Source organism: Anopheles aquasalis, chromosome Y (genome assembly GCF_943734665.1).
Source record: "Anopheles aquasalis chromosome Y, idAnoAquaMG_Q_19, whole genome shotgun sequence".
Lineage (NCBI taxonomy): Eukaryota > Metazoa > Arthropoda > Insecta > Diptera > Culicidae > Anopheles > Anopheles aquasalis.
Genome location: NC_064879.1, coordinates 3,978,689 through 3,998,204, shown reverse-complemented (window position 1 = coordinate 3,998,204; position 19,516 = coordinate 3,978,689). Strand labels below are relative to the sequence as shown.

At 47.0% G+C, this 19,516-nt stretch overlaps 4 protein-coding genes across 13 annotated transcripts in view; 2 read left to right on the top strand and 2 right to left on the bottom strand.

Annotated features, from left to right (window-relative positions):
- The first annotated feature begins 139 nt into the window (after positions 1-139).
- On the top strand, positions 140-4,028 carry LOC126579594 (transmembrane protein 41B). Of its 3 annotated transcripts, none has more exons than XM_050243041.1 (4): positions 140-192; positions 1,216-1,616; positions 1,703-1,831; positions 2,006-4,028. In XM_050243041.1, the coding sequence occupies exons 2-4, from the start codon at positions 1,279-1,281 to the stop codon at positions 2,511-2,513; spliced, it is 975 nt and encodes a 324-aa protein (XP_050098998.1). In that variant the 5' UTR covers positions 140-192; positions 1,216-1,278; the 3' UTR covers positions 2,514-4,028. The 3 variants fall into 3 exon arrangements, with proteins under 3 accessions (XP_050098998.1, XP_050098996.1, XP_050098997.1); XM_050243039.1 differs by having other exon boundaries at positions 171-306; XM_050243040.1 differs by lacking the exon at positions 140-192 and adding an exon at positions 327-389.
- Positions 4,029-4,247: 219 nt separating this feature from the next.
- Positions 4,248-9,421, bottom strand: LOC126579592 (septin-4). 8 transcript variants are annotated; one of them, XM_050243031.1, is made up of 7 exons: positions 9,370-9,400; positions 8,529-8,839; positions 6,846-7,184; positions 6,138-6,573; positions 5,741-6,057; positions 5,442-5,677; positions 4,248-5,360 (listed from the first exon to the last, which is right to left on the bottom strand). In XM_050243031.1, exons 3-7 carry the CDS (start codon positions 6,850-6,852, stop codon positions 5,280-5,282), a joined length of 1,077 nt encoding a protein of 358 aa, XP_050098988.1. In that variant the 5' UTR covers positions 6,853-7,184; positions 8,529-8,839; positions 9,370-9,400; the 3' UTR covers positions 4,248-5,279. The 8 variants fall into 8 exon arrangements, with proteins under 8 accessions (XP_050098988.1, XP_050098993.1, XP_050098991.1 ...); XM_050243036.1 differs by having other exon boundaries at positions 6,846-7,117; XM_050243034.1 differs by lacking the exon at positions 8,529-8,839 and having other exon boundaries at positions 9,379-9,421.
- A 1,224-nt stretch (positions 9,422-10,645) lies between these two features.
- LOC126579832 (carbonic anhydrase 1) lies at positions 10,646-17,098 on the bottom strand. The gene is made up of 3 exons (XM_050243469.1): positions 16,915-17,098; positions 14,641-14,718; positions 10,646-11,945 (listed from the first exon to the last, which is right to left on the bottom strand). The coding sequence occupies exons 1-3, from the start codon at positions 16,943-16,945 to the stop codon at positions 11,107-11,109; spliced, it is 948 nt and encodes a 315-aa protein (XP_050099426.1). The 5' UTR covers positions 16,946-17,098; the 3' UTR covers positions 10,646-11,106.
- A 1,446-nt stretch (positions 17,099-18,544) lies between these two features.
- Positions 18,545-19,516, top strand: part of LOC126579833 (uncharacterized) — a 1,200-nt gene continuing 228 nt past the window's right edge. The window contains exons 1-2 of the mRNA XM_050243470.1: positions 18,545-18,758; positions 18,840-19,516. The exon at positions 18,840-19,516 is cut by the window's right edge and continues 228 nt beyond it. Coding sequence (XP_050099427.1) covers positions 19,111-19,516 — 406 coding nt within the window. The 5' untranslated portion in view covers positions 18,545-18,758; positions 18,840-19,110. The remainder of the gene's footprint in view (positions 18,759-18,839) is intronic.

The window sequence follows — 19,516 nt, the reverse complement described above, 5'->3', positions numbered from 1 at the left end:
CGGCGGATGATAACGGTGCCCCACGGAGTTTGCAAACTTCGATCCCGGAATCCACTCGAATCCGGACGAGAGATTCGAGCATAAGGAGATTCGAGCATAAGTAAGGTGATCAACTACTGCAGTATTGTTTTGTGAAATAATCAACTATAGAGCTCATCATAACCTGCAATCGAAATTCATAGTGCTAGGAAGGTAACCGCGAGTTCCGTGCCCGTTTTCCACTGCAAAGCCCTCGTCATCTTTTCCTGGTCACATTGTCCAGGTTTCCGCGCTCGTAAAGGGTTATAGCCGCCTTCTAGAATACTAGTAAGCGTTAGTAGAAGCTGTTTCACTGTAGAGAGTGCTCTTATCGTTTTATCGTGCCCCGCGGGGAATTCGGAAGAGACAAGGTTGTGCAAGCTAAGCGCGCAGAAACACAAAAAAAAACAAACAGAAGATTTGGGTAGATAAAAGTGCTGCTCTGTGCTGTTGCCCTTGCTTTGTTTATTCGGCCCGCGCGTAGTGGCTGGAATGGTCCAATTTTGAGCTAACAGAACTGTTGTTACCATGCCAAGGGCATATGAATTTGCAGCTACTCGCACAAAGAACTTCTCAGTCCATGCCGCCACGAAAGGGGGGGGGGGGGGGGGGGGGGGGGCTATTACGCGCGCGTAGCGTGACACACACCGCATCGTACGATAACCATTCGATTTTTTTTACGCAACCAGTGAGTGTGTTAACACAGCCGCGATACACAGAAGGGTGGTGGTACGACGGAACAAATGAACTCTTTATAAGGCAAGCGATATCCCGTACTGTCCAAAAGGAGGCTGTGAATGTCCTTGATGGAGTTAGTCATTTGCCAGTGGTAGTAGTTGTTGGTGGTGGCCTTGTAATGAGGCAAAATGCGGTCCGGAATTACTGCGAGAATCACTAACTCACGGTTGAAGCGATCCATGATGACAAAATCTGCAATCAATAATGCATCAAGCAAACTAGGGTTTTTTTGTCAATCAATCGGGGCGGGGCCCGGAATTTAATATCGCAATATTCCGAACCCCGAATCTCAAGTGAAAAAGTGGCCAAGAAGGTGCACTAGTAGCTTGCTAGGGTACCTTAGTAACCGATACGTTTACTTTCGATGAACGCTAGGAATCTTAATCATCTGCATGTTCTGCTTAATCATCTGTTTCTCTCACTTCCTTCTGCTCTCCGATCGGTTTTCTACTGCGACAGGATTGTACAACATCATTAGCCTGCAAATTGGGCTGGGCTAGCAACGCGCAACGACGAGCGCTGATGGTCAACAGAACAACTGGCCAGTGGTCAAAGGAACTTAATGAAAGAATGGTTCAAATGAACGGTAGCTTAGACGCCACCTACGGCTACAATAACAACCGACATGAGGAGCAGCAGCAGCAACATGAGCATCATCGCCACCATTCTACGAATAGTACCAAGGTGCTGGCGGCAGCGGCCGGCAATGCAACAGCATCAGCCGACCTTGCGAAGAGTGGGAAAGCATTGACCGACGACGATCGATCCGCTCGACAATCGCTCATTCTGTTGCTGGCAATCTTCTGTACTAGTTTGTTCGCGATGCTGTATGTATATGCCATGTTTCCACAGCTAAATGAGTAAGTAAACAGATGGATCAAACTACGCAGGCCACGGGGAGTATCATGGTACACCATTGTTAACTTACACGTTTACTTTTTTGCAGGTCAGAGAAGCAGTTCATCAAAGTGCCATTTGATATTGAAGATGCTAAACAGCTCGGTCGGGTGCTAGATCGATACAAGGATCTCTACTACCTCGAAGTGATGTCCGGCATCATACTGGTGTACATATTGTAAGATTTGCTAATGCTTATGGTAGCGCTGGCTGATACTGCTTTTCACTCTTTCACTGTGCACCATCTCTGCTATCATGCATTTAACGAAAAACGCTGTGAAATGAGCCATACCTGCTGTCAATCGCTACTGCCCTTTACCTAGATTGTTTCCGTTCGCTTTTCTCTTTCTAGTCTCCAAACGTTTGCCATACCGGGCTCACTGTTCCTTTCCATACTGAGCGGATTCCTGTACAGCTTCCCGGTCGCGCTCACGCTCGTCTGCTTCTGCTCGGCCCTTGGAGCCACGCTGTGCTATCTGTTGTCGCAGCTAGTTGGACGGCGGCTGGTCAAGTTTTACTTTCCCGAGCGAGCACGTCTCTGGGCGGCGCAGGTCGACCACCACCGGGCAGATTTGCTAAGCTATATGCTGTTCCTGCGCATGACCCCGTTCCTGCCGAACTGGTTCATTAACCTGGTCGCCCCGGTCATCGGTGTACCGCTATTTCCTTTTGCCCTCGGCACCTTTCTCGGCGTGGCCCCGCCGTCCTTCATTGCGATACAGGCAGGCAAAACACTCTACAAGATGACCAGCTCGAGCGATGCATTTAGCTGGGGCTCGATTGCCCTGTTGGCTGTCTTTTCCGTCGTCGCGCTCGTGCCTGTGATTTTTAAACGCTACTTCAAGACGAAAATTGATTAAGCATGCACGCTCTCGATTTGGCCTGTGCTCTGCTATGGCAAGCTAACAACTCGAAGCAAAGCGACCTTGAAGAAGCATGTAAATAAATCGCCGACATCATTTGCTCAAGGAGCCAAACAGCAGCAGCAGCAGCAGCTACATTAACGATTTTCCTTTCGGGGCGCTCGAACAGGACGCTCCCCACTAGCCTAATAATCTAGCCAAAGAAGACACACTGAGGGGTTATAGTCGTAACATTAATGAGTATCGTAATATTAGTCAGTATCTAGTAACTATTCGGGAGTAGCTCATACGTTTTTGAAAAGCAGACCGTACGAACAGATAGCGTCGCGTTGTCCAAACAGCAGTCATATATGTAATGTGCTGATTTTTTTTTTAATTGTCTCTTGGATTGTGAATTGTTTGCTTGGATTGTGAGGTTCTTTATTTCGAAATTAGCTTGATTAACTTGTAATGACAATGATTTTGTATCAATTTACTCACATGCCGTAGCTGCAAGAAGTAGTGTCACCTAGCGATTACAATCAATGGACGCGGTAGAAACGATCGCTGCATTTGGCATAAAAATTCATTGTTCACTATAAAATGTCCGATATTCATAATACTGGTCTGCTCGAGCCGATTATGAAATTTAACGGTCTTCTCATTGGTGATCCTATGGGCCATAACATATTCAAAATACCATTGGACTATGGAAAGTGTGATTACGAATTCACCAAAACTATTACTATAAAAAAGAGGTTCACCCGTTGCAGTACAGAAGTGTGATGCTATTTGAATAGCTAGTTCGATTAAACGAAGAAATGACTAAGAATTCGAGACACCACGCACAAGGCTCAACGTTAACTATAAAAGGCGATTACAGAAGAAAATAGTTCAATATGCAACACAATTAACAAAAAGAAAGCGTTCTGTAATACAAGCAAAGGTACTTGCGTGTTTTGCTTGTAAACAATTGAATAAGGGATACCTCTAGCGTAACCACCAATGGAAGGTCAATAGCAATAGCAGAAGCTAAAAAAATACATTAGGACCGTATATGAGCTGTAGATAATTGTTTAGCGCTGCCTATAGATTGCCTTAGAATAAGCCGTAAGACCTTTTTAACAACAGCGGAACATAAAATCATTTCATTTATACGGAAGTTTAATTAGTCTGCAATTGAAGTATATTTTGTTATCGTGAAAAGCAGAAACTGCAACGAAACTCATCAAAAGTCATTAGTTACCGAGGGCGCAGAATACGTCGATGGAAAAATTGGCACACCTAGGTTTTTTTTAAACTATCAGAACACGATAGGCTCACATCTTTTGTTTGAAACCACCTTTTACCGTTCAAGCAACTTGTGTCACAGGGTATCACGTATACGGTAGTTTTCGTTTTTATTAGGGCTTCTTTGGGTAATGCGGCATGCCCTCCTAGCACGGTATATACATATTTTCCGACATTGGGCCAGCAAGTCCAGGTTCCACCAAGTAAAAGAAGGATAATAAAAGAAGATACGCAAATTTTTTTTCGCAATTGTTTAATATGTATTAAAATGCTAGAAGTGGGAATATAAATTAAAAGTAAGCATTGGAATGTTGAATACATATAGTAACATTTTTAGAACTCATAACAGATCCGAATTCCTTTCGCTTCTTAGCGCAGATGCCTTTCGAGTGGTTCACCAATCCCCGTTATTCCGTATTTTCACCTCCACTGGTGCTGCTAAATGCAGCAATATTAATTAATGTCGTTGGTATATAATTTATGTTAAATTACTCGAAGCATTTAGCAGACGTTTGCTTATTCGAGGCATCTAGGACGCTAACATTCGCTACTCCTATTTCATAGCCTTTCTTACCAACTATCCGTCTTCAAACCAAAGATAAAACGAACCAACAAAAAACAAAAACAAAACTAAAGCAATACACCTCGCAACCTATGATGCCATTACAGGTGGATAATTTAATCGTCGACACATTCACGAGTGCCGGTGGTAACCTTCGTTTGTAGTCCTTTCTATTTTTTGGTATTTCATTACACTACGCGCTATCCAAACCAACTGCTACAGTCGTCTGAAGCACGCATTACCGGTAGGTAAATGATGGTAGCAATAAATTACAAAAAAAAACTTATCCTACTCTTGTTCTAATTCTGGTAACGTCGTTAATGTGTCATTTATCCGCAAAGTTAAAAAAACTAAAAGAACTGCGTCCGTGTCCTGTCGAAGCGTTCACCTTTTGTCGTTCATTTTGAAAGAGCTCAATTGTGTCAGCTGGTGCTAATCCATGCTCGTGACATCATATTTCTTCTCCTGCAATACACGTGTTATCCATTTGATTACATTCGCCACGGGATTCGGGATGTTTGCTTCCAAATTGCAATACTGCTATCGTGTAAGCCTAGATTTGTCATGCCAAGGGTTATCGTCTCTCTGTTCTCTGAAACTTTCTTTGTAAATGCCACCACGGGGCCTTTGTGTTTTCATTGGCTGGTACTTTCAGCCAGGTGCTACAGAAAAAAAAAATATAGCTAGTGGTCTTTTAGTTGTTAAATGTGACGGCAGGATTCGCTTCTGAATTCTCTGTGTTGGTCTACCAAATATTCCGCTAACGTACGTTAAATACATTACTTCCGCTAACCATTTCGCTTTAATACGGTGGGAATAAGATTGACGACGCGCTGCTCCGTTTCTACAATTCATCGACATAGAAACGTTAAGAAAATAAGTATATTGGTCGGAACGTGACAACACAACTGGAGACCGTATTCTTGTTGGTACTAAACGTCGACTACAGATTCAATATTGGATGATTTTAGTTTTTCCTGCATCTGAGCAAGCATGTCCTGCATGCGACGAATCTGAAAACAAGCGGTGCCGATCCAATGAGTAATGGGCCCCACTTCCAGTGCAGATTGTGCGATCGATTGGCCGCAACTCACCTCTTCGTCCTTTTGCAGCAGTAGTCTATCAGTTTCCGTGATCTCCGGATTTGAGGTTGTCGATTCGCGCTTCAGTTTGTTGCGTTCGCGTAACGCATGCTGCGAAATTTGTGAAATGCATTGCGCCCGATAGTTCTCGTAGTGCACATCGCGCGTCGTATCCTTCAGGTCCTGCATGTGCGTTGAAATGAGCATCGTCCGAAGCTTCACCACATCGCTATGGTTTGGGTTTTCGACTACAATAGAAAAAAAAAAGAAGTAGCCGACGCGAAACCCCTAAAGAAGTCTAGCCCTCTTACCATCTACAACGCCCCATGGATACTGGCGACCCCGGATTTTGTGGCCGGCTACCTCCAGCACCATGTTACTGCCGACAACCGCGAACGGTAAGCTCTTTTTCAGGTCACGGTCCTGCTGCTTGAACTCTTCATCCTCGTCCGAATCACAGTCCGGGAAGCGGTACGTCTGTATACCATTCTGCTCGATGTCGACCATTATGCGTGCCTTCAGTTCCTTGATCTCTGACGAGGTCAATGTGTCCGCCTTGCCAATCACAATGATGATATTCACCTTCTTGTGCAATCGTCGGATCAGCTCGATGTCCAGCTGTCGTAGGCTGAGCGAAAGAGACGTGCAAAAATGGAGCATCCTCGTCAGATCGGGAATCTCGTGCCGCTCGTGGATGGTGTGACTTACCCGTGTCCGTAGGGTGGCACGAAATAAAGCAAACAGTGCACTCGATTGTCCTGTATGTTGCGCCGATTGAGACCACTTTCGTCGGTGAAATATTGCCGAAACTGTTCGTCGATGTATTGTGTGCACACGCGCCAACTATCCTCGCAGTTGACGGAATCACCGAAACCGGGCGTATCGACGATGGTCAGCCGTAGCTTGATGCCCTTTTCCTCGATGTCAATCGTTTTCTTTTCGATGCGCGTCGTCTTCTCGATGCGTTCCTCTACCGGTAGCACCGTGCGGTGCTTGTACAGGTCGGTGAGGAACAGTGTATTGATCAGCGTTGACTTGCCGAGGCCCATCTCGCCGCACACCATGAGCGTGAACTCGAAACCTCGTTTTACCGACTTCCGGTGCACCTGTTCGGCGAGCGTTGAAAACCCGATGTAATCTCGCTCTGTAATCAAAACACCAGATGTGGAGGATGAGTCGAAGATCCATTGCCAGATGCTGACCTACATAAGCGACCGAGCGATTCTACTGGCTCGGAAGCTGGGGCAGGCCGATCATACCGTAGCCCACTGCCAGAAAACAGCTGCCAGCTGTTTCTGTGTTGGCCGGCAAACAAATCGGCATTCTAATCGCCCAGCAAACAACCCGAACAGGGCAGCCTGACCTAAAGCAGCTCGATTTTTTTTCTCTGTTTTTAGCGGCGTGTGTTCAACTTACCAGCCATCACGAAGACTTCCGGTGAGACCAACTCTGGAGCGATACACTGGCCAGTAGCCGACTGTAGATGGCCGGCAGCACCCTATTGCGCCCACCAGTCCCGTTCAATTTGTGTTTTTGTTTTTGGCCCGGCTATGAGACGGCTTTCGCCTCTTCTGGCACTCGCTGCACTGCGCGTTCCGTCCCGCACGAAAGTTTTGCGTCACTTTTCAAATCACAGTTAGGGGCAACTGTTTTTTTTGTTTTTTTTTACTGGCAACTGCTACTGTCCGCTACGGAAGCGTTACCAAATGGTTAGCACTGGATGTATTGGTTAGTTTTATGCATTAGTACAGAATGCTACGGGAAGCGAAAAAAAAAAAGAAAATATTAATTCAATCTAAGCGTAGCAGATCCAGCACATTTGAGCACACAACAACCAAATCGAAACACCGTCGCCTACGATTCGGACTAGAAAGACTAGATGATTGTTTCCAAACTATAAATGATCCATTGAAGCATGAACTTATTGTTGCAGCCGTCCGGTTTGGCCCAGTTGGTTCAACAAGTGTTTTCAAACAGCGTTTCGATCGTCAAGCACGTACACCGGAACTGAGCCGAGGTGAGGATGGGCAACGCGGTTATACCACGACAGCCCCAAAAGCGCGGAGTGAGTGGAGAAAGCTAGGTCAGGGCAACGCGGCATCAGCAAAAGCCAATTCAACCATTTCGATCAACGATTCCGTGGCATTGAACCGTTGCACCGTGCCCTTATCCTTAGTCCCGTACGTAAAACCGTACCAACATCGATGGGATGCTAATGTTTACATCGCGTTTTTCTTCATGACCTCGTTAGCGATCCTCTGTAGTGCAGTGAACCAAATCCTGCCGATAAACCGGGGTTGGGATCAGCGACACACCGCCGTACCTTCCGGATCTCGCAATCTCGGGAATGGTTGGTGTGATAGGAACCGGAGATAAACGCGTGCGCAGAATCAGCGATAAAGGAACCGCGCTACCCAACCCCTTCGGTAGCATCCGAGAGTGGCGAGCACGGGGGGGGGGGGGGGGGCAGTCCCTCCCTTACATTCAAGATGCCTACAAAGACAAACGTTATCGACGGGAATAGGGAAGGGGTCGGGGGAGGGGGCCATTCGTGACAACACTCTAATGGTGAAGGAAAGGAAAGTGGGCGCGTACAAACGCCGGAACGGAGGGAGAGAAAAGAAGAAATGGAAGGAGAGATTTCATTTAATTTTTCTTCCTCCTTCAGATGCACATACTCATTGAAATATATGCACACGACCGGCGGAACGGTTCCCAATCGTTTGCACCGTTACCGGCGGGCTTTCCGTCTTCCATGTGCCTTCCTTACCACCTTCCGTGTGCTACCGAGATGAAAAAGTTGTCCGGAAAAATCCTTCACTTCAAATCCGTATCCGAACGCTGTTTCGCAGAGCTCATTTCCAGTCTCGTAACAATTCCTACTCAGTGTGGAGTTGGCACGGGATGTCGGAACGCAATGTTATCCATTAATCCTTGTTTCGTTTTTTTTTGGTTGGTTGGTTGGTTGTTGCAGAGATGCACGATATGCGTTACACGGTTGATGGTCAGTAGCAGGAGGATTTCACGCATAAAAAAAAACACATCAAGGGACGCGTCCGAACGTGGGAATATTTGAGCAGCAGCAGCACCACAACCTACTTTGACCAGGAACACCATTTGCTGGTAAACAAAGCTGTACGCTTTCCTGCGTTTTTCACGAACCGAGCACGACTTGATAATGAACGGTGCGTTTGCGTTTGATAGAAGGGCGTTTGAGGAGACACTCGGGGGTGGGGGAAGGGTGATTGTGTTGCATGCCTGGCTGGCTGCGTGCGTGCCTGGTTGTCTGTCCTCCCTCGGGGGCGTGTGTGACGATTGTGACGCATGCGCCCGAATGGGGATGTGTCAGTGTTCTGGAGGCCTAGAACGCGAGAGTCACCTGCGTGCGTGAGTGTGGTGACGGCCTTTCGCTGCGGTTACGGACACGTTTCCGGTGACCCAGAGAGAGAGAGAGGGAGAGAGTGGGGCAACAATAAATAGAATCTTGGCTAGCCTGGAGTGCACGCTCCAGCTGCTTGCAGTTTGGTTCGGTAGCGAACTGCCCACAGTTCACAGTTCAGGCCGATTCCAGCCTACCGACGGGGCTTGCACAGGATATTCACACGGTTTCACACGGCTCGCCAGGGATGAAATGCAACTTACTAACTAACGGTAATCACGCGCGGTCCAAACCCGTCTTGTTCGACGATCGAAGAGGAAATGCGCGTGGGTCGGTGGAATCACCGGCTGAGTTAGAAAAAGGGGAAGGGGAAGGGCGAGAGGCAACACCACACGGGCGCGTCGCGCCTACTACAGTATAACGGGAAAGAAATCGGATCCCTCTATAATGAGCCATCGGCTATGCTACGAATCCGCCCCTGACCTATTCGGGCACACAAAAGTTCACAGTTCTGAATAGAATATACGCACAGAATAAACGTGGCTACACAGGTACACAAACATATCAAACCGTTTGCCCGTTTGTTTCCATCTTTCTCCCTCGATTCCGTTTTGTTTTCGTTCGTTTTCCTTGACCCGCCTGCCCTTCAGTAACGGATCGGGTTGCGCGAAGCACCTCGCGGGGCGAGAGGAGCGAATCTTACTCGAATCGACTCGTCTACGTCGAGCACTTGCACAGCGCACTGCGTTTGATTTGAACTGAAACTGTGCCCTGCTACAAAACCCCAAAAATAACGCCCAAATAAGGACACTTATTTAAGGGGGGGGGGGTGCTTTTCTTATTTAATTTTGTTTTGTGACACATATTTTTAACATTTTTCCCTAAATGCTGATCCTTACAAGAGTGTTGTGTAAAAGTTTTGGATCAATCGAAGCAAAACTGGCAAAGATACAGATTTTTGACCATCCGCGATTCATACAAGGCTCCATTTGAAGAGCGTTTTCAAAGTCAGTGCCCATCGTACCGTAAAAACTACTGAAGCGAACGATTTGAAATTTTTAACACATAATCTGCACACTTTTTACCAGGTAGCCCCGTCGAGATATCATTTAATTTGTTGATACTTTTTTTTGAAAATAATTTTGTAAAGTTCGCTTTTTTGAGGAAATCGCAAAAAGCATTCCTTTTTTAACTTCAAAAATCTGCCAAAAATCGAAAAATTGGAATATCAACAAAAACTCAACGGGGCTACCTAGATAAACTTATCATCTTTCTAACGAAGATCGATTTTTATATTTGAAATGACCCGTCATGTCGCTACGATGTACACCGTAAAAAGTACCTTTGCGACGACACGCTTATCAAAATTTAATGCCACGGATTAGCTTGTCAATGAATGTCGCTCAAAACAATACCAAATATTCTTCAAAAGTGGTAGATTAATATACCATTTACTTGAGAAAATAAAGTGGAATGGTTACATCACAAAAAATCGCCAAAAACGGACCTTTTTTTGGGCCCGAAAATACCGAAGCCCCCCGTTAAGCGTTTATTGTTCTCGAGGGAGACGGGACGATCGTCCTGAGCCTCCTTGTTTGGGCGTTATTTAGACGTTATTTAGTTGGTTTTGTTGAACAAAAAAAACCAACGGGTCAAACATACAAATATAATAATAAACCCCCCTTCAACACATTTTTAAGTTTCTGGCACATTTAATGGATTATTATTTACATTATCTGGCACATATATCTGGCACATTTAATGGGTATGTTTGAGTTTAATGGATTATTAGGCCATTTAAATTTCTTTTACAAAACGCTGAAATGATGCAATTGGATAGGGGTGTGGATATATGCTTTTTACTTCCTTTTCTGGTGTTTAATCTGAGCGACACCATGCTGAAAATCGCCCATTTCATTGGCCGCGGTTTATTGACGCTACACGTACTGCATAAATTGACGTCAATCAGTTTACTGTAGCAATTCATGATCAATAGTATTGGGCGTTTCCGAAGCTTAGTTTCAAAACACTGAACCGCAACTGAGAATCGCTCGGCGTCAGGCGCCTCCATCGCCCTGTTATCGGCGCGAACGGAATATTCCATCGCTTATCTATATCACCTCGATGAGACACTGCACTGCGACGGAATCGGATGCTACAGCGAGCACGGAGCAAATGTGTTTTTCGCGAGGCTCGGGTCCTCGGGATCGATTCGGTTGATCGGTGGTTGATGGACGACGGTGGATCCCATTCGGGAGTTTTCAGTTTAGCTTTCATTTATTAAACCATTCCGCATTATCACAGCACACAGCCCTTCACAGACGCTAACGGCAGCAGCAGTAGAAGCAACAACAGACCAGCCGGAACCGTAACCCCCGCCCTGGCACCGCTGCCACTTTCGCCCACGGTTCGGGCCCATTCCCGGGCGTAAACCAGCGAGCGTGCGTTCAGTGGCTGCACCGAGCGGTAGTTGTTGACCAGCTCGTGGCCGGACTGATCGTGGATCACCTTGAACTGGTCGACCTGGTCGAGCGACAGTGGCACACTGTCGGTGAAGACCGTCCAGAGGACGGACTCGGCACAGGCCGGTGTCGTTAGTGAACCCTCGTACCGGAAGTAGGTGGTGCGGTTCGCCGGCAGCAAACTGTTCGGTGCCAGCTTCCCCTTCAGCGGGGCCACCTTCCCGGCCACGCTCCGGATGTCGATGGCCGTCTCGAGGATGGTGCCGATGTGCATGTTGGGCTGGTCGGCCACGTGAAACAGGACACCGATCACGGCGACCCCGTTCTTGAAGGCGACCGCATCGTTGAGCGTCGGGTACTGGGTGTGGTGATGGACGAGATGGAGCTCGAGCGCATACCGGACGCCATCGATCGTGTGCTCCGAGCCCCAGTGGAAGTGCAGCTGATCCAGCACGTACCGGCCCGGCAGCCCGCCGCCCTGTATCGTGACGAGCGTGTCATTGTTGTTCACCTGCACCGAGTGGCCGGTGTTGGTGAGCTGGGCCTGCCGGATCGGTAGCTTGTAGTTGTTGAAGATCAGCGGTCCGAACTCGCCACGCACCGCTGCCGCCCTGCCCAGGGCAATCGGTGACTGACGGCGGCCACTGTCGCACTGGCCGCCCCATGCTTCCGGTTCTGCAAGGAAAAAGGAAACCACCGCAACACATTATCACCACGTTAGTAGCAAAGGGCGGTAGGCGATTTTTACATCGAATTCATATCCTTTCTTCGCTCCTGAAACACCTTTGCCAAGCCATCTTATCCAGACGTATAAATCCACAGACAATACATTTCAATCTACTTTCCACGGCGGCACTCTTTTCGCTTTTTGCTTAAGGGGGGACTTTGGTATTTAATTTATTTCGTGACACATGCTTTTAACATTTTTCCCTGAATGCTGATCCTTTCAAGAGTATTGTGTAAAAGTTTTGGATCAGCTGACCAAGTTATAGATTTTTGAAAATTCGCCCTTCATACAAGACTCCATGGAGATCGCTACTTTGAAGAGCGTTTTCAAAGTCAGTGCCCATCCTGTACCGTAAAAACGACTCGGCCGATCGATGTGAAATTTTGAACACATAATCTGCACACTTTTTGCCAGGTAGTCCCGTCGAAATTTCATGAAAATTGTTGATACTTTTTTTTAAACAATTATGTAAAGATCGCTTTTATTGGCAGAATCGCAAAAAGCAAAACAACTTCAAAAATCTGCCAAAAATCGAAAAATTGGAATATCAACACAAACTCAACGGGGCTACCTAGATAAACTTATCATCTTTCTAACGAATATCGATTTGTTGATTTCAAATGACACGTCATGTTGCTACGATGAGCACCGTAAAAAGTACCTTTGCGATGACACGCCTACCAAAATTTGATACCACGGATTAACTTGACAATGAATATTGCTCAAAACAATACCAAATATTTTTCAACCGTTGTAGATTAGTATACCATTCACTTGAAATAGTAAAATTGAATGGTTACGTTACAAAAAATCGTAAAAAACGGGCCTTTTTTGGGCTCGAAAATACCGAAGTCCCCCCAAGAGTGATTACTTTAGTCCTCATTTCAGTAGCGCTTCCAATAATGCGGGACGGTGTAGATGGGCTCAGCGCGCAGCGCCCGTTGCCTGTTCCTAACTACACGCGCCTCTCTATCCATCCTAACGTTCCGAAATCTGTACCAAAATAGATTACAAAAAAACTGCCACCTCCCCAAACACCCATCATCAGCCGCATTTTGTGCGAAATTGTGAAAACAGAAAAGAAAAAGCACAGTGACATGTGACAGGCATGCGATGAAGCATGCGTTTGCTGATGCCATTACCGAAAAACCCAAAGAAAATAAAATCGAAAAATGGAAAGCGATCCCTCCTCCTGTTAGTGTTTCGTGAGTTTTCGTTGTTTTTTTTTTTTGCTTTGTTTTGTTTCGTCTTTGGAAACCGCGTCGCAAGAACGCGTCTAGCGGGAAGGAATCAAAGTGAAGATTAAAAATAAATGCATGTACATGTGGTTGTCACGTGTTGCTTCTTTTTTTTTTTTTTTTGCTAGACCGGATTGCCATTGCTTGGAGGCAATGTTTGTTTGCGAAATTCCGATATCGGTTTAGCGAGCGAGAGGAAGGCGACCTGTCCTGTCGCCTGTCGCCGTTGACAGGACATCCTTTATGGGTGTGGATAGGGGGAACATTGGCAAGAGCGTAACGCGTCGCCGTTACCTCATTCGTCGGTCATTTGGTTTTTGGGACTAATTTTGGGAAACGTCCAGTTTCGCACAGGTTCTGACGCACAGGATTGCTTCCCCGCTGTCCGCCCCCCGCCCCTCCCTCCCACCCCCCCCCCCCACCACATGCGTAGCACCTACCAGCAATACGCTGATTAGTAGCAGCCTTGTTTGCACAAAACAGCACACGGTGTGGCAGTCAACGGCGGTCAGTTTGCACTCGTCCGGCACTTCCGGCCTCTTCAGCGCACCTAGCAATTGACGAAATGCCCTTCGCAATAAATTCATGTACGCAATGTAGGTAGTTTGCCTGAAGTGGCCACTACGACTAAACTAGAAGACGTTTGCTCTGTACTCTGTGTGTATATAATATGATCGGTCCGACTGTTATTCGTCAATATTTGCAAACAAACAGAAATGAGCATCGCCAACACTTTCCCAAACATTGTCGGGGGCGATGAAACTGGTGATTTAGACAAGTTGAGCGATCTACATACTGAGCAGTAGCTGGAGCACCAGTTTTCGGGTGTCGGGACTGCGTTTATCCGCCCGCCCCGGTGTAGATCCAGCGGCGTGTATGGCTGAGATCTCGAGACCCTTACTGTATGGAACTGGGCACAACAAAGCATCAGTGCAACCGTGCTTGCTGATTGATTGCTCTTATTTAGCTCGAAATAGATATTCTTAATTTGTAAATTTGCCTCTCTCTAGCTCTCCCTCTCTCACTCACCACATCCGCTTCCTAGAACACGAACACGCACATTTGGCGCGGAGTCGTCCGACCCAGCCCAGGCACCGTCCCCATAGCTCGTAAATGGATCACTAGTTATGGAAAGGCACACGGCACGGCGTTTCAATTATCGGCGCGTGGTAGCTAGTAAGCAGTGCGAACGCCCGGGGGCCCCAGCAGTGTACGGGCGGTGTAAGGTTTCCCCCTTTGCGCGCGTTCATATCGGAAATGGTTGGTTGGCTTATTAGCATAAAAGGTGAAGCCTCCTCCTGAGAGCTCGATCGCTCCGCGTGTGCTGATTTGCATTGCATTTGCAAGGAGCGTTGGTTTTTGTTTTTTTTTTGTTTTGTTTTGTGCTGGAAACCCAGAACCTTACCGTTGATCTCTCCATTTGGGTCCGGCGAAGGATAATGCCACTCATCGTCGGGCGAGGAACCGGCGAGCAGGATGTGGGCTGTAATGGAACGAAACAAAAAAAGAAAAAACAGGAGAAACATCATTATCATGCTGCCAAGCAATAACCAGTCAACAACTGCGGCTGTTGTTTATTTCGCGCTGTTCCGAACGTAACTACAAATTGAAGTATAGGACTAGCGCTAATTTGTAATGTAACGTGTTAATATGGATCATTAAAGTGAAAGCTACAGCTTTTTTATAAAATCCTATCAGGTGTACATTAGTTTACTGTAGTCGTACAACAAAGGTTGATTGAGTGTTGTGTACACATTTTCTCACAAACAATTGGAAAAGGCACCATTTATTAGAAAAAATTATCAACTTCGCTTTGTAAAATTATCAGATCAGGCTGATCAGTCTTTTGCCCGGAAAAAGGGTAAAAAGGAGAGGGCCACCATGGCTTCAAGAAGTAATTCCCCTAACGAGTTTGATCGTTTGGGGCGGCCGAAGTTCATAGAGAAGCAGAGAAATGGTGAACTCTATCAAAAGCTTTAGTAAAATCAATTTAAAAAAAATCCTCTGTCCATTTCATACATCGATTAGGATGGCAAAACATTAAAAAAGTCTGCTACACGTTGACTCCCCATTGCTACATTTGCATGTTTTCGCAGCGCCATACACTGCCAACCATCCTCGACTGCATGCGGCATGCCAAAAATGGCCTAAACGCGCCTAAAGAATGGCGCCACCGTGCGCACCGTTTAATAATCGCGCAGCATAGCCAAAACACTTGTCACTCACTTTCCCACCCCGGACCCCGAGGGGGTGGTGGTGGTGGGGGAAAATTTTAATTTCATTATCTAAAAAAGGAAGAGAAAGAAAATAAGCTCTCAAGGACGGCACACGACGATTGATGATGATGATGAGGAGGAGGAGGAGGAGAAGGAGGAGAAGGAGGTGGAAAACGAAGGAACATCTCTGTGCGGTTCACCGTTTCGGCCAATCCGGATCCATGGGGCAATCACAGTGAAGGCCCGCCGTTATCGTGCGTAATGAAATGATTGACAAGCTGTCCAAATATTCCTGCAGCTAATGAGGTGACTGCACCGTTTGAGTGGAAGGGTGGGGGGCTTGCCCCTCGACTGTAGCGGCCCCGTGGTCGGAAGGGAAGCGGGAAGCTTGGGGCTTGGGGTCCTGGTTTTAATGGCTGTCATCACAATGTTAGTAATCGGTTCATATCTTGTCATTCACAGCGGCCAATAGCAGCCCTAAGCCGTACGGCCCAATATAAGCTAAGCCAGCAAGATAGCTTGCATTGTGTTGCCTTCGTCTGAACGTCTTCCTTTTTCCCCTTCCTTTTTCACTCTATTGTAAATCATCTCCCAGCTACCGTCTTGAGGTACCTCTTCTTATCGAGTGGCCCGACGCCGCCGGAGCGTGACAGTGCACATACTACCACACAGGCACTGTTGGCGGTGGTCCCCAGCCCCGCCGCTGATCATCAATCAGGTCATCAATCGGTTTATCCACCTTTACGTCGGACACACGCGTGCGTCTTGTCTTACGTGGGGGGGGGGGGGGGGGGGGGGGAGTTTATTTTCGACCAGGAAGTCGGCCCGGGTGGCTGATTGGACGGATCTTATCATTTCCATAACCCAATCCATCACTATTGAGGTGACACCTATTAGCTGCGCAGCAAGGTGCTGATGGTGCGCACGTCAGGTGATGCATTTCGATGGTGACGGCAAAGCGTGCCGGGCCGGCAATCGGGCGCACCAGCCACGGCCACGGCTGTTTCACGGTGCCACGATAGTTTTACCAACCAATGGGTGACGCCAACAGCGACGACGACGACAACGTTGTCCAATTAGATGGATCGTGTGACCGGTAGTTGGCCAGGTAATCGCCAGGTTACCTACTGTCGTATCGGCGATCGGTCATTTTGTTCTCCGAACAATCGTTCACCCACATTGTACCGATTTTTTCGTGTTGATGTGCTGCTGCTAGTACGCTATTACACCGCCCTGCACACGACATTTGCACTATCAAACTGTCGGCCTTTTTAAACGCCATGCCGCCTAAAGGACAATCGCTTCTTACTCCTCCGTAAGGATGGGACTACCAGCACTGTGGGCTATGCCCATGTGCCCCCGTCGAAGCGCGAAGAATCATCATTTCAGTTCTCAAAAGTCAAACATCCTAGCTAGCCGTTTGTTTAATTAAACGTTTACCAGTCCCCTCGACTTGAACTCACCGATCAAATGTACCAGTACGAGGCACTTCATCTTTATCCTGCTGGTCCTGATAAAACCAAACCAAATCGAACAACACAAAAAAAACTCAAGGAAAACTTCCGTTCCTGGATCCGAAGGACCTTCGCGCGGCTGATGATCGATGATCGCAATCGCGAGCCAGGCAATCCCGCGCACTCAGCAAAGGTTCACAATGGAGTGTTTGGTAATGGAGCGGGCAATGCTATTTATGTACTGCAACGAAACCAGCGCAAACACTCGTCTTCGACAAACGAATGATAACGACAGAGCAGCAGCAGCAGCAGCAGCAGCAGCAGCAGCAACAACCAAGTCCATCTGCGACGCGGCGGTTGGTTCTCTTCTGCGGCCGCGGTCGAGTCAATACATAATCTCGCATTTGGTTCGTGCACCGCGGCGGTCGTGCTGTGCATTAGTCCAATTTCGCTCCATTGGCCAGGGATGTCAGTCGGCCCGGCCGGCTCATTTCGTCGTACGCACAAAACTCATTGCTCCAACGAAAGGTAACGTGTATGGACAGGGTTGGCCCGAGGGTGGGGGGGAATAATACTGGGAGCGAGAAAATGAATGAGTCTCCAAGTTATGCTGCGAAATAATTCCGGTGCCCCGAGGACATTGATTCAATTGTAGGCACCTTTTGGCTTAGATCAAACCCCGGAGCGTTCTGATTAGTTAGGGGGTGCGAACGCTATCCTACGCGGGATACATTTATTAGCATATGCTGCAGCTCGGTCAGAAGGAGGATGTAGTAGTCGAAGATGCTTTGCATAGCATTTGATTGTTGTGCGCACTGCGGCGTGGAAAAAGGATAAGCCGTGGGGAGCATGTTGGCCACGATTGGCGAAGCAACTCAACTCTGAACTGAGTACATCCCGTTTTTTTTTTTTCAAATACTATTTTTTTTAATTATACGGCATACCAGATGTGGCAGAGCGAGGTATTGTAGCAGGTTTGCTTTTCGGCTAGCACCACTCATGGTAATGCTATCATCATTAACACAAGAATGCCACATTGCGACGCGCATAATCAATCATAGTTACGTGGTTATAAGGTAAGCGGGATGATCTATTGAAATGGATACGTACACGGACCAAAGACCTTTATGCCTCGCTATTAGATACGCGACATTAATTCGGGCCGAAAATATGCACAATTTTAGTGGATACAATTTGTCAATGTGTGCCTGAATATCATATTTAAGTATTGGATTTTTTTTCCAAAGAATTTGCCAGAACTAAAATTGTTTTATAGAAGAACGACGAATACGATGCATACGATTAAAGCTCTGTAATCGTCCCAATATGCTTCATCAGCGAAATCTGTTCATAATTTCCTTCAAAAAGGATCAAGACATGAAATTATGTCTGGACCAAATGTGAACGGAGTAGTGGTTAAAAAATCAGTTCAACCACCATAAACGTTTTTAGCAACATGAACGAAATATGGTTTGAGCAGTAATAACGAAAACTGTTACAGCAGAACACTTTCCTAGAATGCAAGCTTACCGTTGCTTTTACCGTTTCTGTCCCTTCAGGAATGTTCCAATCGTTTTCGGAACTATATTTTTGCATTCGGAAGTCCCTCGGCATTGTCTTTAACTTGCTGTTGTTGTTCTGCTGTTTGTTGTGAGGATACGCAGCGTAATTGATTGCAAAAAGTGGCGAGTCTTTCTTTTCCTGGATTCCTTCGTGTGCAGTTAAGAACAGAGTCAACATCCGCTTTCGTTCTGTTTAGAAACGTTTAAGTGACTTGGAAAACCGCACCCGCTTCGTGTCAAGGTCCACAGAAGGAAGGAGCTGAAAGGGTTCTAAATCCATTCCCAATCGCGGTAGGTGTTCTTTCCTACAAGATTTGGTTTTCTTCGCTTTTAGCAATAGCTGTTGCATTAACGATCTCATTCTTCTTTCAGCCATTATCGAGACAATCGTCCTGCAATTAAGATTGCGGAATAGTTTTGCTTTTCATCGCCCAAATGGAATGAGCAAATTGTTCCTAATCCAACCAATAATCCTGACTGGCAGCTGGAACAACCTTTGATAAGCATTCATTGAGTCTTTTTCGTGATGACTCATCGTGGTCATTAAAAAGAGTCACTTTGTTTAGAAACTAGCTGATGCGAAAAGGCGACTGCCCCACCATACACACAGCAAAGAAACAGGAATTGTCATCTTTGGTGAAAGATGTTTTCCTTCTTCAAGAGCAAAAAACCCAGCCCCGATCAAACACCGAATGAGCCGATTCCGGGACCGGTGCAGTCACCGCCGCGTGAGGACAGCTTCATCTTCATCGAGCGGCGCCCAATTCCGAACAGCAGCGGAGGCAGCGCCCAGCCTGAATCCAGCATTAGCGCGGAGGGTGCTGGCGCCCCGACAGGGCCGGGTACACCGGCGGCCACTTCCACCGTCATGCGGCACCGAAGCGAGGAAAAGGTTGGTCATTACGCGCTGCACGGTGTACCATTTCGACTAGGTACCGAGATCGATCCGTCCTACGCCGATCCGGAAATGACTCGCCTCCAGGTGACCGAAATACTAACCTTCATCGGTCGGGCGTCCGCTATGGAGCTCGATAGTCCCGTTGACTACG

What these genes read in the sequence shown, in the direction of transcription:
- LOC126579594 (XM_050243041.1), top strand. Translation starts at nt 1,279, where the DNA reads ATGGTCAACAGAACAACTGGCCAGTGGTCAAAGGAACTTAATGAAAGA. An exon ending in ATGTTTCCACAGCTAAATGA is followed by an intron (nt 1,617 to 1,702) that starts GTAAGTAAACAG and finishes ACTTTTTTGCAG; the next exon opens with GTCAGAGAAGCAGTTCATCA. An exon ending in ATCATACTGGTGTACATATT is followed by an intron (nt 1,832 to 2,005) that starts GTAAGATTTGCT and finishes TTCTCTTTCTAG; the next exon opens with TCTCCAAACGTTTGCCATAC.
- LOC126579592 (XM_050243034.1), bottom strand. An exon ending in GTGCCACCCTACGGACACGG is followed by an intron (nt 6,058 to 6,137) that starts GTAAGTCACACC and finishes TCTTTCGCTCAG; the next exon opens with CCTACGACAGCTGGACATCG. An exon ending in TCCATGGGGCGTTGTAGATG is followed by an intron (nt 5,678 to 5,740) that starts GTAAGAGGGCTA and finishes TTTCTATTGTAG; the next exon opens with TCGAAAACCCAAACCATAGC.
- LOC126579832 (XM_050243469.1), bottom strand. Translation starts at nt 16,945, where the DNA reads ATGAAGTGCCTCGTACTGGTACATTTGATCG. An exon ending in CGTACTGGTACATTTGATCG is followed by an intron (nt 14,719 to 16,914) that starts GTGAGTTCAAGT and finishes GTTCCATTACAG; the next exon opens with CCCACATCCTGCTCGCCGGT. An exon ending in CCCAAATGGAGAGATCAACG is followed by an intron (nt 11,946 to 14,640) that starts GTAAGGTTCTGG and finishes TTTTCCTTGCAG; the next exon opens with AACCGGAAGCATGGGGCGGC.